We start from the raw sequence: 18,627 nt of genomic DNA on the forward strand, positions 1-18,627 counted from the left end.
ACTCTCAGACTTATTATTGATAAACATGCCCCACTGAAAAGATACCAGATTAAGAATCGCCTTAGTCCTTGGTTTTCACATGACTTGGCTGAGCTTGTTTATCGGAAAAGTTATCTTTGGCGAACAGCTCAAACCTCTAAGTCTCCAGCTGATTGACTTGCCTTCAGGCAATGCAGCAATTAATCCACCCAGGCCATCAGGCCAGCAAAATCTCTTACTAAAAGGAGAAGCTTACAACGTGTGGTACTGATGCGAGGAGTTTGGACCACAGTCAAGTCAATGGAAAACAAACTGTCTTCTCCAAGTTTACCTGCATCCACGGTTTTTCACTTACCATTAATAAAGGGGTAACAGGGCTCAGTCTTGGGTCCTACCCTCTTTTCCATCAACATTAATGATGTGGCCAAGGCTACAGGCAGCTCCTGGATTCACCTTTATGCTGATGACATTATCCTGTACTCTTCTGGCCCTTCTCTTTGCTCTGCAGCCTCCCGTCTTCAAGATCCCCAAGATCCTTTGCGCTGATGACTCCGATATGAATTTTGTCAATCTCATCTCATCTCATCTTCAACCGCTTATCAGGGGTCGGGTCACGGAGGCAGCAGCTTTAGCAGTGGACCCCAAACTTCCCTTTCCCAGGCCACAATAACCAGGTCTAACTGGGGGATCCTGAGGCGTTCCCAGGCCAGTGTGGCGATATAATCTCTCCACCTAGTCCTGGGTCTTCCCCGAGGCCTCCTCCCAGCTGGACATGCCTGGAACACCTCCCTAGGAAGGCGCCCAGGGGGTATCCTTACTAGATGCCCGAACCACCTCAACTGGCTCCTTTCAACGCAAAAGAGCAGCGGCTCTACTCAGAGTTCCTCACGGATGGCTGAACTTCTCACCCTATCTCTAATACTGGATACTCCAGCCACCCTCCTGAGAAAACCCATTTCAGCCGCTTGTACCCGCGACCTCGTTCTTTGGTCATGACCCAGCTTTCATGACCATAGGTAAGGGTTGGAACGAAGATTGACCGGTAGATCGAGAGCTTTGCCTTCCGGCTAAGCTCTCTTTTCGTCACAACGGTGCGGTAGAGCGACTGCAACACCGCCTCTGCTGCTCCGATTCTCCGGCCAAACTCACGCTCCATCGTCCCCTCACTCGTGAATATGATCCAGAGGTACTTGAACTCCTTCACTTGGGGCAAGGACTTATTCCCTACCTGGAGAAAGCAAACCACTGGTTTCCTGCTGAGAGCCATGGCCTCAGATTTAGAGGGGCTGATCCTCATCCCAGCCATTTCACACTCTGCGAACCGATCAAGTGAGTGCTGAAGGTCACTGACCAACGATGCCATCAGGACTACATCATCTGTAAAAGGCAGAGACGATATCCTCAGCCCACTGCAACCCGTCCCCACCACGACTACGCCTCGATATCCTGTCCATGAAATTCACAAACAGGATTGGTGACAAAGCGCACCCCTGGCGGAGGCCAACCCCCACCGGGAACGAATCCGACTTACTGCCGAGAATCCGGACACAGCTCTCGCTTTGAGTGTACAGAGATTGGATGGCCCACAGAAGTGACCCCCTCACCCCATACTCCCGTAGCACATGTAGACTGGATGGCCATACTCCCAGGCCCCCTCCAGGATTCTTGCGAGAGTGTAGAGCTGGTCCGTTGTTCCACGTCCAGGACAGAATCCGCATTGTTTCTCTTCAATCTGAGGTTTGACTTCAGGACGAACCCTCCTTTCCAGCACCTTGGAGTAGACTTTACCAGGGAGGCTGAGTAGTGTGATACCCCTGTAATTGGCACACACCCTCTGGTCCCCCTTTTTAGAACGGGGAACCACCACCCCGGTCTGCCACTCCCTTGGCACTGTCCCAGATATCCACACAATGTTGAAGAGACGTGTCAACCAAGACAGCCCCTCCAAACCCAAAGCTTTCAGCATTTCTGGACGAATCTCATCAATCCCTGGGGCTTTGCCACTGTGGAGTTTTTTGACTACCTCAGTGACTTCCGCCAGAGATATTGACAATGATTCCTCATCAGCCTCCAGCTCTGCCTCTACAAAAGAGGGCGTGTTGGTCGGTTTAAGGAGTTCCTCAAAGTGCTCCTTCCACCGCCCGATTACCTCGTCAGCTGAGGTCACCAGCATCCCTTCCTTACTGTAAACAGCTTGGACGGTTCCCCGACCCCCCCCCCCCGGGTTTGAATGGTTTTCCAGAAGCACCTTGGTGCCGCCCGAAAGTCCTTCTCCATGACTTCTTCAAACTCCTCCCACCCACTGCTTTGCCTCTGACACAGCAGAGGTCCTTCGGTACCTTGCAACTGCTTCTGGAGTCTTCTGGGATAACATATCCCGGAAGGCCTCTTTCTTCAGTTGGACAGCTTCCCTGACCACCGGTGTCCACCACGGTGTTCGAGGGTTACCGCCCCTTGAAGCACCCAAGACCTTGAGGCCACAGCTCAACGCTGCAGCTTCAGCAATGCAAGCTTTGAACATTGCCCACTCCGGTTCAATGCCCCCAACCTCCACAGGGATGCCAGAAAAGCTCCGCCAGAGGTGTGAGTTGAAAATCTCTTGGACAGGGGCCTCAACTCGTTTGGGCTTACCTGGTCTGTCCAGAATCTTCCCCCATCCTCTGACCCAACTCATCACCAGATGGTGATCAGTTGACAGCTCTGCCCCTCTCTTCACTCGAGTGTCCAAAACATACAGAACCGAGACTGTGTGTGGAGTTAAGCCCCACCAGATCTAACTGGTAGCGCTCCAATGACAGAGAAGTGACATTCCACCTCCCCAGAGCCAGCCTCTGCTGCCCTTGTCTGGTCTGTCGAGGCCCCTCCCCTTCACTGCTACCCTGCAGCAGCGCACCCAACTCCAGCGGTTCCTCCTGCGAGTGGTGGGCCCACAGGATGGAGAGGAGGGAGGTGCCACGTCACTTTTTCGGACTGTGCCCGGCCAGGCTCCATGGCAAACCTGGCTACCAGGCGCTTGCCGGGGAGCCCTCCGTCTGGGCCTGGCTCCAGACGGGGGCCCCGGGCTTCCTCCAGGCAGGGTCTCTCTTCCCCTTCCTTGTTTGTCAGGATTTTGTCAAGACCTATAAATATTTAGGGCTTTAGGTGGACTCTTCCCTTTCATTCTTAACTCATATTAATATTCTCCAGACTAAAGTGAAAGCCAGACTGGCCTTTCTCTTTCGTAACAAACCTTTCACACGTTCTGCTAAACAGTACTCCAAACTGGATGTTCAACATCATTCAGCTACCAGCTTAGCTACCAATGCTCCCTTTTATACACACCACTTTTCAAACTGGTAGATTTCCCCTCCCTCCAAAGCTGCCGACTCCGACATTGGCTCCAGTTTATTTATAGAACAATCCTGGGCAAGACCCCGCCTAACCTTTCCTCCCTTCTCGATCTCTCCAGAAGCACTTTCCGCACAAGATCATCTGAGCTTATCAAACTCACCAATCCACGCATCAGTACTACCTTCGGCCAAAACTCCTTTTATTTTGCAGCAGCTTTTGACTGGAACACCACTCAAGACACCCTCAAACTTACAGATTTTACATCACAGTATGCCTTCAAGCAGAAACTTGACTATGTTTTAGTAGATCTCTCTTGCTCCGGTTTAGTCCCCAGTTTCTCACATTTAAGTACATTTTTAAATGTAAATAAGAAACTGTTCTTAATGTTTTCTGGAAAAATAAAGGTTAAAAAACATGACAAAATATCACAGAATGTAGTAAAGTGAAGCTGTAAGCACCGCGGATTGGCCTTTATTGGGAAGAAGCTGCAGAAAGTGTTAGGCTAAACACCTACAGTGCACTTACATTGCAAGTGAGGGGACTTGAATAATAAAGTAAGCAGGTGAACCCTAGAGTGAAGCCCAACAGTCGATCACACTCCTATATAGGTTAGTTAATATGTCCCTGTAATGGTACATTTCTTGCTCTCCTCCTATCTGCATTTTTTAACCCTCTACCTCAATGTTCAAAACAAATTATTATCGAAATATATAAATGAAATGTCTCAATGACATAATGGAAAGTGGGATATACTGTTTAATGGAGGCGGGCTTACTGGTCATTGCTGCTTTCCAGACTCACATTGCTGCTTGGTCTTTTCAACAGCACTGGGGGCCGAGCCTGTGGAAGTGAGAAAATAATATGAACAAAGGGAGCACAATTTATTAGCCTTCCTACCTCCTCATAAGAGAAACCCACAGGAATGTACAAACTGTGACGATGTTTGGAGACATTTTATGAGAATAGAAATAAACAGTTGTGTTCAAACTTGCAGTTGACATGTAAACAGGTTCAACTGCAAGAGTGAAAAAAGAATTACATGATTCTATTTTTCAACAAATGAAAATCAATGAGAACATGAGCCTAGTTCTCACTTGATTTATTACCTCAGTAAACATTTTACTGAAGAGTTAATGTTAGGTTCTCTAGTTTCAAGTCATCTCAAATACAGCACAATGTTTATTGAGTAAATTACATGTATGGCCACACTTAGAGAAATACAAATGATGGTATGCTTCGGTGTGTGGCTGCTTTGTGACAGGTCAGTGTGCTATTGACAGGATAGTGGTTTAGTAGTGCATATACACAGCAATGTGTACAAAATAACCATGAAATTGTTTTTGGGTGTTATCTGTGTTAAAGTTAGCTGGTGACGTAAGGTAAACCGCAGCATGTCACTGGTAGCGAACTGTGGGGTCTGGCACTAGGCCTTCAATAGCGGGCACACACACACACACGCACGCACGCACGCACAATGGCCACCAGCGGGGCTAACTGATAGATTAAACTTTTAACAAAATCAGTCAGTAGTAAAGCAACACATCCTTACTTTGGAGGAATTGCTCCAGGGCAAGTTTCTGCTCCATCTTCAAAGAAAACTTCAGCCACTGAAATCACTTAAAACATCAAGGGGTAGCAGTTCTGCACTTTGGTGGCCGCCATGTTGAATGTAAATCGTAAACGCAAAACTGCTTGCGGCGCTTCTCTGTCATTATTGGGTTTAACCAGCCAATAGCGCACCAGGTGAAAAAAGACAGCTTGTTGATTGGATCCAAAAAATTGGAATAGGAAACGAAAAAAACAGACCTGCTCTTTTCCAGACCCAGGTGCAGGGCAAATTCAAATCGCTAGCAGCAAGGGGGTGGGGTTACCCAGTCTACAGTATGTTCAACTAGTATGTTCATACGCCGCAGTTCATCCCTTATAAACTCCAAACCATGTCCCCACCCCAGCTCATTTCTGCCCACCTGTCCAAAATGCACAGTGATTGGCCTGTGGTCGTCCAAGGTTCGCAGCGGCCCCTCCCTCCTGACTGCACCGGTGGAAGAGGTAAACCCTGCTGTGTTGTCGTCATCAATCACCGCTGACCCTGCTGTGGGGAAGCCATTTTCTGCCTGCTCCTGCAGAAGGGGGACACAGAGAGGTGGAGGTTGACATGGGAGAAAGGAATGATGTCACTGCAGTGGGAGGGAAGCTGCACGCTGGGGCTGAGACAGTGGGGTTCAGTTTAGGTAAGTCAGAGAAGTGTATTGTTGGTGAGGGACAGACACACAGCTGTCACCACCTTTTCTACAGGAGCTTCTGAGTCAAACTCACTAATTTACACACCTGTGTAACAGACAGTGTTTACCAGAACAACAAAAAAATCATGCACCATGCCTTGTCTAGCTAGCTACATACCTTCTGCCTAAGACGGCTCTTGACTTCCTTTATACGCATTTTTGCATGGTCCTTAGCCTGTCAAACAAACACAAAGAAAGCTCATTTCCATTCTCTTTTCTAAGTAAGGCTCATTTTCTAATCTATAACAGGAGCCAGAGGCATGCTTACAAACTTGTAAGCAGTCTTCATTGCTGGGTTCGCCTTGGTCTTCACTGTGTTGATGATAGCCCCGCCTCCTTTCTGTCAGAAAACAATGTATGTTTGTTTGTTTGAATTTTATTTCCAACATGTATGACTAACAAAAAGATAAAAACACCCAAAACTAAATTCCAATCAATTGAAATGAACGATACACATATACAGAAACTTGAGGAATACATTCTCATAAACAACACATTAAATCTTACATGTTCAAAAAGGAGTAAGAGGAATGTACATTTATTAATTCCTACCCCTTCTATGCGTCTCATGGATTTTCTTGTAGTTACTGAAATGAAAAGGCTGTACTCTCTGGGAGGCATGACTATGGTTAGAAGGTGGTGTCTGGCTGGAGTAAATCAAGTACCTTATTTCCTCAAATAAAGGCTGGTCTCGTAAGGGTGGGGTGTGGTCAACACAAACAAATAAAGGCTGGTAAAAACAAGGCGGGATAAACTCCTGGTGGGGCCTTCATGCCAACTGAGGATAAATTATATTTCCATTTATTTCAAATTCAACAATATAATCACGCTATTTTCAACACCTTGTTGTTCTAAAGTGTTTTTTATTTGAAACGGATGTAGGAAGTGTTGCATTCGTACGAATAGTGAGGCTTAGTACTAAGATATGACCAATTGCACATATCAAACAAAGGCAATTAGAAATAAAGGCCCGTCTCCAGTGATGTGTCCTTCTGTGTCGAGGCTTCGAAGCGCGTGTCAAGTAATCGAGGAAGATTTTTGAGAAGCGCGTATAGAGGCTTGTGTCAATGACGTATGTGGTGACGTTCAAGTGGTGACATTCGAGGTGACGTTAGAAGTGGTGACGTTTGAAGCCTCAGGAGCCCCCCGTTTCTCTGTACAGCAGCTTCATCTGTGCCCTGTGAAAGGGTGTTTTCTAAAGCAGGTAAAATCCTCTTAAAAAACAGCAACTGCCAGAAGCCCAGCACTGTGGATAAGTTACTTTTAAATCAAATTCATAAAATGTCCCTTGTAACACAGGCCCATCCACATCACAACCCTCTCCCCAATTTGTTTCAACTTTCCCCTCTGCCCCTGCCATCATTCTATCAAAAAACAACAACATATAGTATATTATTTGTTTATTGGCATTATCATTAAAGCACAATTCAATCCAAAGCTTCATGCACCAAAGCCATGGTGTTATTATAATCACTCCTGAGCCTGTTACACATTTACTGTCCACTTGATGGCACACTAGAGCAAATGAAGCATCATGGAGCTTCAGCCCATGAGTGAACCAATTGTATGGAAAGCTTCAGTGCTCCGTGATGCTTCATCTTGCCACCACTTCCTGCCTCTACTACAAGCCTGCTTCAAATAAAGGCCTGTTGCCTTCTATTGTTGAGGTAAATAAAAGCCTCAGTCACTATTTTAGGAAATACAGTATGTGCAGCACATGTCAATAAATATCCAGCCATTGGCAGTCAACTTGAAAAAGATAATCATGGAACAAAACATTAGCTCAGGGGAAAATGTGACCCACGTGGTGGTAGTAAATGGGGGCTGCTGAGATATCTTGAGTGTTTGTTTGATAGACGGACAGACATACAGTTCGAATGGAAATCACTGTTGCCTCAATTTCGCAGGGCAAACTAATGACAGAAATATCAAAAAGTACATGCAATGTATTCTTTAGGGCAGTGTGCTGTCGGTGTGGGTAGAAACATTCATACTAACTCACCTTCACAGTGAACAGCCACTGGTGGTAGGTCTTGTCACTGCCTGTGGGGGGGGGGGCCGTCACAACAATAAAAGGTAAAAACAACAAGTCAATGGCATGGTGGGTAATAGCCGGATATCTAGGACAGTGGTTCCTTAAACTTTTTACACGACTTACCACCTCGGGAAAACCACTGTAGTGTAGAATCATTGTGTCACTAGGCCTTAGGTGTTTCAGCAACAAGGACGAGCTCCAACTACATTACTTTGTCTTTTAACTTCCTGTCTGCACCAGGAGGTGGAATGTGTGGTTTGTATCCGGCTGTTAAGCCTGACGTAACACCCTTTCAAAATACGATTTCTGGGTCCAAATACTCAGTTGAAACAAAATGGACAACAATGTTGGGATGACTGCATTTGTTTATAATGTAACGTACATAGCTGGAGACTGTCTACTACATCAGTCTGTCAAACACTCACTGCTGTTTACACTCGGCTCTCATTAGATCAGCTCTCCCACACAGCTCTGGGATCAGCTGGTGTTATTATTTGATGGTGACTTGACTGTCATTTTTCAGCAGGGTTACAACTCTTTTTAAGAAATCATTTTCCGAGACATTTCCAGGAGTTTTTCTTGAAAATAAAAAACAGCACTCACAAATATATTTAGTCTGAATTATTATTTTAAAACCTTTTTGACGGGTTTGACAATGACTTTCTGTCCCATTCTGTTTCCATTGTAGCAGCCAATAGCGTTGGCTGTTGCTGGTTGCCAGGGTTGTCTGTTGTTGGGTGCAGCTACTGTAGGCTGGAAATGGGTGAAATGGAGTTTGCCAATCCTGCAGCTGCTTAGGAGCCTCAGTGAAGGGGGCGTTATTTGTCCCAGCAGCTGAGTGAGCGGAGACGGGCAAAAACCAGAGTCAATATAGACCAAGCATTCACTCCATGGACTGAGAGGAAGGAGTTCAACGCCATTAAAACGCACGTCCAAATGGCTACGTTTCTCCTTGTTCGCTTACATCACTTTCATCTTTCATCCGGAAGTGCTCCGGGGGCGCGGCTCTGCTGCTGACCCAGTGTCTCACCTGTCTGTCTCGTCTCCTGTCGTTTCTATGTTTTTTGTTGTTTTAAGTGATCGTGCCCGCATTCTCCTTGTGGCAAAATGAAGTTCAGCGACGGCATATTACTTTGGCTGGCTGTGTGCCTTCTCAGTAGTCTAATCGCTGAAGTATGGAGTTTACACGGAAAAGCCAGTATCCTTACCTACACGCGGGTCCAGCTGTTGTCACTCAGGCACTCAATCAAGCCGGAGGACTCTGGTCTGGAGCTGCTGACCAAGTATCCACAACTCAAAAACACCGGGATGCAAAAACGGACTAAAATAAAGAAAAGAGGATCCAGAGGTGGCGTGAGAGAACGACTAAGGAGGCGCGGCAGCAAACATCCTCTACCGGTAATAACTTTTTCTAATGTTCGCTCTTTGAGCAACAAGATGAATGAACTGACCACTAAAGTTCAATATGACAATGAGTACCGTCAGAGTAACCTCATCTGTTTTACGGAAAGCTGGTTGAAAGAGGAGATGCCAGACCCCAATTTACCGGGTTACACAATAATTCGGGCAGACAGAGACACTAATTCCTCACGAAAATCTATTGGCGGTGGCTTGTGCGTCTACATGGACACTCGCTGGGCTACCCAGTACACCGTCCGGGAACGTGTGTGCACACATGACTATGAAATCCTTGTTGTATCGTTTCGCCCCTTTTACCTCCCGAGGGAGTTTGGCCAGATTACAATCATATTGGCCTACGTACCTGGGCCGGACTTTGTGGGAGCTGCAGCCAGGATAGCCGAGAGTTATAACATTGCTCTGTCCCGTGCAGTTAACCAACCCGTCCTGTTGCTCGGGGACTTTAACTCTTGTAACCTGTCCGATCATCTGCCCACCTTACATCAATACGTGGACTGTCCCATCCGCCTGGCACGTACCCTGGATAAGTGTTATGGCAACATACCTGACGCCTATAAATCCATCTGTAGGTCTGCCTTGGGGAAATCTGACCATAACGTCGTCCATCTACTTCCATGTTATAGGGCTAAGTTGAGACGGGAAAAGACAGTGACCAAGGCAATTGAGATCTGGACTGAGGACTGTAGGGAGGAGATGAAATGCGAGCTGGAGACCACCGACTGGCTCTTTCTTAACTCATGTGACACCCCTCATGAATTAATTGACACTTTCACGTCCTATCTGTTGTTTAATGAAAGTAAAATCACTCGAACTAAAACTGTTAGAATATTTCCTAATAACAATGTATGGATGTCTAGTGATCTTAAGGAATGCATTCGTGAGAAAAAACACGCTTTTAGTAATGGTAATACTGAATTACTAAAGGAAAAAAGATGTGAACTAAGATCTAAACTGAGTAAAGCAAAAATAGAATATAAGGATAAAGTCGAATGCCATTATTTCTCAGGAAATGCCAAGAAAGCCTGGGAAGGTTTAAATGTGATGATGGGCAGGGAGACTAAGAAAAAGTCTACCCCCTTGTCACACCCCTCTCCATCTTTTGCAAATGATTTAAATGTCTTTTTCAGTCGTTTTGACCAGAATGATTTCAGTGCTGAACGTGATAGAGTGTGTAGATCCATTCCTGGATATGTCCCTATTACACTGAATGAACAGGAGATTGTAGCCAGCCTGTCTAGTGTTAAGCCCAACTCGGCCCCGGGGCCGGATGGCCTGAGAGGGAGAGTTTTAAAAGAAAATGTTTATGAACTTAAAGGTATTGTGCTGGAGTTATTTCAGTGCTTGCTTAATTCCTTAACTATGCCCAAATTATGGAAAATGTCTCATATTGTGCCGATCCCTAAAAAACCTGGAGCTACTGAATTAAAAGATTACAGGCCCATTGCACTTACTTCTATCTTGGGAAAATGTTTTGAGAGAGTTATAAGCAGACAAATCACAGCATCGATTTCTAACAGCTTAGATCATCTCCAGTTTGCTTACAAAAGCCATAGGGGAACCGATGACGCAACCATCAGTATGTGCCACACTCTCTCAAAGCACCTTCAAGCCCCCTCCCACTTTGCTAGGGCCTTGTTTATTGATTTTACTTCTGCCTTCAACAGCATGCAGATTCACATCTTGCTGCAAAGACTTATCGAGATAGGAGTAAACGGTGGCATTATCCACCCTGTCAGGGACTTCCTCTCTGACCGTCCTCAACAGGTTCTGGTTAATACTACTCGGTCCGACATCACTGTACTTAATACTGGCGCCCCGCAAGGGACCATTTTATCTCCACTACTTTTTTCCATATATACAAACGAATTCCAATTAGATCTGGAAAACTTTTGTTTGTTTAAATATGCTGACGATATGGCCCTGGTTGCCTTATTAAAGAAGGGTGACACAGTCGGAGAGGGAGCATATAGAACATATGTGGCATCTCTTCATAAGTGGTGTGATGCAAGTTCTTTAGAGATGAATATCACAAAAACACAGGAACTTGTTTTTTATGAAAAGGACCATGTGCAGCCCCTTACAATTAGGGGACAAGTTGTAGAGGTAGTAGACAGTTTCAAATACTTAGGTACATTTATTGATTGCAATTTAAATTTTAGTGTAAACACAGACTATATTTTTAAAACCTGTAACCAACGTCTACATCTACTGCGCAAACTCAACTCATTCAGAGTGAGCAAGCGCATTATGGAAACAGTTTATAAGAACCTTATTGAGGGCATTTTAACTTTTAATATGGCTATGTGGTATGGTAACCTAAACGTAAAAGGAAGAAGCAAGCTGCAGAGAATAATAAACCTTGCCTCAAAAATCATAGGGACAAAACAGAAACAATTAAGTTGTATGTACGAGATAGTGCTAAGGAAAAAAGCTGTCAAAATAGCAAACGATCCGTCCCATCCACTGCACAGGGAGTTTGAACTTCTTCCCTCGGGTAGACGTTACAAAGTGCCAAGGGCAAATCGTAACATTTTTAAAAATTCCTTCATTCCGAAAGCGATTGGGGTACTGAACACCATATCCCGCTGATGTGTATACTGTCACTGCTGCCCTGCTTCTTGCCCTGAAGATGTCTGTGTGTAAATGTTGTTGTTGTTGTTGTTGTTGTTGTTGTTGTTGTTGTTGTTGTTGTCCTGCTTGTTGAGACCAAAGACGAATCTCCACACCGTGGACAATAAAGAATTAACTAACTAACTAACTAACATCTTTACTTAGCTGGAACAGCTAATGCTAACGGCTAACGCTAACTGTCAGTCAAACTCCTCTGCAATACTTTTTACAATTTTTATGCTGCGATTTGCCAGAGGGGATGGGTTGACACACTTGGAAACAAACCTTGTAACCCGACTGCTGGAATTATTTTTTGTTGTTGCGACTACGATCTTAAGACACTAGACGGTGGTGTTCTGCTCATTCTCCATATTCAACCTTTATACGTGGAAATGTTACATATTTTAGTTAAAGAGGCCATTTTATGTTTTTTTGGGATTGTACCTGTCCTTTAGTATGTTATATAGCTTATTTGTGCATGTAAAAGGTGTTCTAAGTAGGAAAGGAAAGGGAGTTTTCTCCATAGTTGTGTCACCCTCAGACAGTACTTCTCTTTACCTGACTGAAACGAGTCAAGATCATTTTTGTGTTTACTTCCATGAATAAAGTACGTCATTCGTGCCCCAGAATGCCTGGCTGTGCCCTCCTCCTAGTTAGGTGGTGTGAACCTGCGCAGAGACTAGCGGTTAGCAACCAGGACCTGTCACCTACCCTAATTAAGTTTTAAGGATATTGTTATTTGGACTTTTGTCTGAAATGTCCTCACAAAGACTGTAAACTCAGAATGTCAGAGTTGCTGCAGCAATGGGCAAGATGAGAAACATGTGTTTTTTGAAGATCAAAGGATGTAAACCTATTGTAGCTGACCCAAAGAATACAAATATGAACCTGAATACTACCACAATAGGGCCTCTTTACACACATTAGGTAAAATGTTCTTTTTAATCTAATATCTGTGGTGGATATGATGGTGTCAGGCCAGGTGATGTGAGGATGTGTTCACATCAACAAATGTATAACAGGTTCTGTGAAGTGATCAGGACCAGTGTAGGAAACATTGCCCTATATGTCGCCATAAGAGAATGGGGGACACATTTTGTGATGCCCTAATGCCAGTCTGATCAGAAATCCCTGAGCCTTATCAGACATCTCATCGCTCTCTCTCCCTGGCCTGTCTTTGCCTTATCTCCGTTCCTTGGCCCAGCTACGAACTGCTTCTCCACTCTCAGGACCCTTTGACCTTTTAGAAGAACCTGGAACTCATTGAAGAGTAAACAAAATGACATCAGGGTCATTAAATGAAGAACCATGTAAGACATATTTATGTTAGACAAACAGACACTGACAAAAGGTGAAATTTATCTGTTAACTAATGAAGAAGAGACTTTTTCAAGAGATACGTTTATTGCACCCTGACTCCTCACAGGATCCTTTGACACTTTTTACGACTCTGAGCAACCCACAGACCTGATCTAATAAGAAGAGAAAGAGACTCACACTTCAATGTGTTCTTAAAGAAAACTATTATAGGAAGTATAAACTGTTATAATGTGTATTTGACTCATCTATAAAGAAATTTATGTAGATTAAAATGATTCTTGTTTTTCTAGGACAAATAACAAGTTACAGAAATGTGGTGATATTTTACCTGATCATGTAAGTATTGATATTAAGAAATCCACTTAGAATTATATTTTATGTTTGTCCCAGTCTGTATGCATGTATCATTAAATCATATAGTATATTATCATTAAGGATCATATTTGAACACATTATCAAAATATATTTAGACTACTATCACAGAATGATTATTTTAACATATGAAAATGTTATTATTTGATGTTATTGTGTCACTGACATTATGTGTTAATGTGTGTGTATTTACTGTTAAATTTCTACACTTGGCCAGAAATGTATATTGATATGAAAACTGATCTCTTGTCTTTGGAGAAAAAGGAAAGGGAGTTCCTTCCAGTTTAGGCTAGAAAATGAATGCATCTCATTACCCAGGCCACACCTTTGGACAGACCCAAGCTGTCTCTTCAGTCTTTTGTCTTCTTTTTGTCTCCTCAGTCTTTAGACTCCTAGTCTTGTCTTAGGTTTCCACTTAGTCTTGTCTATTGTACAGTCCTTTATTAGTAACTTTCTGCCTGACTTTGTTTCATTGAAGTTCAGTGTTTTATTTGATTAATAACATTTTATTAATCAGTCAAACGTTGTTTTAAGTTAGTGCTCGTGTTTTTAAGAACAAGCCTATTTTTATTCCGGCCAGAGAAATTAAGCTTTAGTCAACCGCATAAAGTAACCCTTTAAGTTTATATCAAAATCCAGTTTTCACCAGGAGCTTGAAAGTGACCAACTGACTCTCATTCACCTGACTCAAAGCTGTCAAAACTGAAGAATCCAAAAAGACTCTTTTGGCTTAAAGCTGAAGATTTAGGGTTCACAACGAAAGTGCAGTGGGCCCACCACTCACAAGAGGAACCGCTGTAGTCGGGTGTGCTGCTGCATGGGTGGCAGTGAAGGTGAGGGGCGTCCACGGACCAGACACGGGCAGCAGAGGCTGGCTCTGGGGACGTGGAATGTCACCTCTCTGTGGGGGAAGGAGCCCAGTAAGGGACTCCATAGTTCTGCTGGGAGACTTCAACGCCCACGTGGGCAATGATGGAGACACCTGGAGAGGCATGATTGGGAGGAACGGCCTCCCTGATCTACATCCAGGCAGTCATCTGTTATTAGACTTCTGTGCTTGTCACGGATTGTCTATAACGAACATCACGTTCAAACATAAGGATGCTCATGAGTGTGCGTGGTACCAAAACACCCTAGGCAAAAGGTCGTTGATCGATTTTGTGATCGTATCGTCTGATCTGAGGCCGTATGTTATGGACACTCGAGTGAAGAGAGGGGCAGAGCCTTCAACTGATCACCATCTGGTGATGAGTTGGATCAGAGGATAAGGAAGATTCAGGACAGAACAGGTAAGCCCAAACGAGTAGTGCAGGTGAACTGGAAACGTCTGGAGGAGGCCCCTGTCCTCAACTCACACCTCCGGCGGAGCTTTTCTGGCATCCTTGTGGAGTTTGGGGGCATTGAACCGGAGTGGGCAATGTTCAAAGCTTCCATTGCTGAAGCTGCAGCAGTGAGCTGTGGCCTCAAGGTCTTAGGTGCCTCAAGGGTCTGTAACCCTCGAACACCGTGGTGGACACCGGTGGTCAGGGAAGCTGTCTGACTGAAGAAGGAGTCCCTCCGGGACATATATCCCAGAAGACTCCGGAGGCAGTTGCAAGGTACCGATCGACCAGAAGGGCTGCAGCCTCTGCTGTGTCAGAGGCAAAGCAGCGGGTGTGGGAGACGTTTGGAGAAGTCATGGAGGAGGACAGCATCAAGGTGCTTCTGGAAAACCATTCGACACCTCAGGAGGGGGAAACGGGGGAACCGTCCAAGCTGTTTACAGTAAGGATGGGACGCTGGTGACCTCAGCTGATGAGGTAATCGGGTGGTGGAAGGAGCACTTTGATGGTGGTGGTTCCCCTATTTAAAAAGGGGGACCAGAGGGGGTGTGCCAATTATAGGGGTATCACACTACTTAGCCACCCTGGTAGATTGAAGAGGAACAATGTGGATTCCGTCCTGGACGTGGAACAACGGACCAGCTCTTCACTCTCGCAAGGATCCTGGAGGGGGCCTGGGAGTATGCCAATCCAGTCTACATTTGCTTTGTGGGTCTGGAGAAGGCATATGACCAGGTCCCCTGGGAGATACTGTGGGAGATGCTGCGGGAGTATGGGGTGAGGGGGTCACTTCTGTGGGCCATCCAATCTCTGTACACCCAAAGCGAGAGCTGTGTCCGGATCCTCAGCAGTAAGTCGGATTCGTTCCCAGTGGTGGTTGGCCTCCGCCAGGGGTGCTCTTTGTCACCAATTCTGTTCGGGATTTTCCCGGACAGGATATCGAGGCGTAGTCATGGTGAGGAGGGGTTGCAGTTCAGTGGGCTGAGGTACTCAAAACTTATGGAGTACAACTTTAAATGGATGTACATTATATTATGGGTGAAATCTGTGCTGCAATGGACTTGTTGGATGAGTGACACACTGACATCACTACTGACTCACCTGCATATTCGCCCATGTTGATCTCCTCCTCAAAGATGTCACTGAAACCTTCTCCTGAGTTCAACAGGTCCAACCGGCCATCAATAAACTGCAGGTAGAACCACAAAATTTCAAAAAGAGTTAAAGAGGAGGGGTGAAAAGGAGGTGTGTGTGTGTGTGTGTGTGTGTATGTACCTGTTTGAAGAGCTGCAGCTGGATGGCATTCTGGAGAAACTGTCTCATGGCACTTGAACGATGGCTCACAAAGGTTTCCTCATTAAATGTTATTGGCTCTCCCTAAAAATGCAGAACACACCAGCTGTCATAGTGCTGCACAATTCTACAACTCCAGAGCCAGGCTCGGCCAGGCTTCTTCTGGCTTCATTTGCCTTTTCTACCCAAGCCCCCACCACAGCGACTTCCTGGTCCAATAAGGAAATATGAGGAGGAGTCAAAGTTTGACAAGATGGCGACTCCTGTAGGCGATTGGATCAAGTTGAGAGAATGGACCTTGTCGGGTATGCTACGTCCTTCTTTTATACATACTATGCTTCTACCACACAAAATGGAGCAATAACATGGCGTCTACTTCAGTCAAGAGGGAACAGGTCATTGAGAGCTATGAAGAATATAAAAACATTACTACAGCAAAAAGCAACACTGACTGCGAAAAAGAAAAGAGAGGAATGACTGCAGAAAATGAACTTTGTGTAAATTTGAAAGTCAATATATTAATATTATATATTTATACTACCACTGAATGCATTCTCGAAGCCTCCTGTTCATTTGTAACTTGACAGCTGCTTATCCTACAGCTTTGACACTTTAAACTTGATAAACTCAATGAGATAATGATAATGTTATTATAACAGAACAATGCAACATGATAATGTTGATGATAATTATTTTAAATTCCCCATACCGCTGTAGCAAACGGTACATATTCATGGTTTTGACACTGATAGAAGTCCACAGAGGAGTGAAATGTATACAGTATATAACTTTGCTATCGACAGCGCTGTGTGACAGTATTAGTTTGAATATGAATATATTAGAGAAATAATCATTCTAAAATATAAATAATAGTAGAAGGCTGTAAACATGTTTATTTCCGTTGTAAAGTTGGGCAATTTAACATGGTGCTCTATGGGGATGTGCTCTGTTTTGGAGCTAGCCTCAAATGACAACCAATGAACTGCAGTTTTTGGTGCTTCAGTGTTGGCTTCCTTTCTCAGACCCAGAGGTTGCCCCTTAGTGTACCATCATACCCAAACCATGTGAAAGGATCGGTCACTCTTTGCCTGTTGCCTGCATCCTTCATGTCTCTGGTCTACAGTATGTACTGACCGACTCAATCTGCAGAGCGTTCCTGTAGCTGCCGAACAGAGCTGCCTGACTTCTGAGGAAGGCTCGAGCCACGCCGTCCCCAGTTGTTGTTGAAACCTTCCTCAAGCGACTTTTTAAAGATGAGACCTGTGGGATATGCAAAACTATTTTATCTGTGAATGTTCATCCATATTTAAAAACTTGACTGGAAAACACATCAGGGCTTTTTACACTGTATGGAAAGCGTTCACACTGGCACAATCCTGGCACATTCCCAGTGGGCTAACTCCAACTTAAACCTAGAGCTAGCTGCTCCTAACCTGACTCTCACCAGATGAGTTTGGTTCCTCCTTGCTTCACTCGTCCATCTGGGATCGCTCTATAGGAAAATTATTTCAGGAGGCTGGGCCTTATCAAAAATCCTTGCATATGATTGGATAAACCACTTGTCCGTCATCTTTATTGACGTGCTATTTCAGCCACTCACATTGAAACCAGCTGTTTCGAGAACATCGTTTAATCCAACAAAAGCCTTCAGAGCCGTTCTCTGGTATTCTTTTTCCCCTGGGATTATTAAAGTATTTCTGATTCTGATTTTAAAGAAGAAATATTCGCTAGATTGGACGACATGGATGAAACAGCAGCGTCAATGTGGACACCTGCTTCCTCGATGCCATATCGTTGAGTGGAGCTAGGCGGAGTCAAGGCGGAAGCGAGGCGGAATGAAATTCATCTGGCAATAGTCAGGTCAAGCTGGCCCTGCTCCGGAGCAGGGTTTTCCCCTGAAAATCGGTTAAACAGGACTAAGTAAACAAAGAAATTCTAGAATGTTAACATTAGTCACATGTTCCAATTGACACTTTACCCAGGGCGAGCAGAAGTGCTGTTTGAATTGTATAGCACTGGTTTAGGATAACCCTGGGTTAACAATGTTAGTGTGAAAAGGGGCTAAGTTTGCCCTGAGAATGAGAATAGAGAATGTAGTGTGAGAAGGCCTATAGTGTACTGTTCAGTAGCTCCTCACCACATCATTGGGCAGGCTATGGAGGTCATCATAGGGTGTTTCCAAGGTGTTAGTGTCCACATTCAGAACCACAACATCATCCAGAGCCATCCCTCGAACTTTCTACAAGCATCAGAAACAGGGTCGTCAGAAGACACAAAGTCTCCCTTGTAAGACTCTTTGAAACCTGACAGTATCAGATGAGGAAGGGTAAAATATGTTGACATTGAATCTTGAATGACCTGGGGCCTCATTTATAAAGGGCATACGCCACTTTCTAAGCAAACTTTGGGATTTAGAAAAAGCCAACTTGATGGGAGAATGTGCGGTCCTCCAGGCATATGCAAAGAAGCATGAAACACTAGAAACTGTGAAACTGAGACCATTGTGTAAAATAAATCAAAATATTGCCTAATTAAATCATATGAAATACTCACAAAAGCCATTCTTACAATTAATGCTCAAACAGCTGTTTGATGGATTCTCTCTGCAGTGGAAAAAACCAAGACGTCATAAATTTAAATGAAGATATCTTTTTTTTTTGTGGCT

General features: G+C 44.6%; 1 protein-coding gene across 4 annotated transcripts in view; it reads right to left on the reverse strand.

Moving 5' to 3' along the window:
• dennd1a (DENN/MADD domain containing 1A) overlaps positions 1–18,627 on the reverse strand; it is a 70,718-nt gene that overhangs the window by 18,991 nt on the left and 33,100 nt on the right. For all 4 annotated transcript variants that reach the window (XM_083929889.1, XM_083929890.1, XM_083929888.1 and 1 more), the window contains 9 exons: positions 18,100–18,201; positions 17,097–17,222; positions 15,945–16,046; positions 15,771–15,858; positions 7,594–7,634; positions 5,860–5,931; positions 5,710–5,766; positions 5,277–5,429; positions 4,085–4,149 (listed from right to left, as the gene is read on the reverse strand). In XM_083929889.1, the coding sequence (XP_083786015.1) occupies positions 4,085–4,149; positions 5,277–5,429; positions 5,710–5,766; positions 5,860–5,931; positions 7,594–7,634; positions 15,771–15,858; positions 15,945–16,046; positions 17,097–17,222; positions 18,100–18,201 (806 nt within the window). The remainder of the gene's footprint in view (positions 1–4,084; positions 4,150–5,276; positions 5,430–5,709; positions 5,767–5,859; positions 5,932–7,593; positions 7,635–15,770; positions 15,859–15,944; positions 16,047–17,096; positions 17,223–18,099; positions 18,202–18,627) is intronic.

Source organism: Echiichthys vipera (assembly GCF_963691815.1).
Source record: "Echiichthys vipera genome assembly, chromosome: 16".
In the NCBI taxonomy this organism is placed as follows: domain Eukaryota; kingdom Metazoa; phylum Chordata; class Actinopteri; order Perciformes; family Trachinidae; genus Echiichthys; species Echiichthys vipera.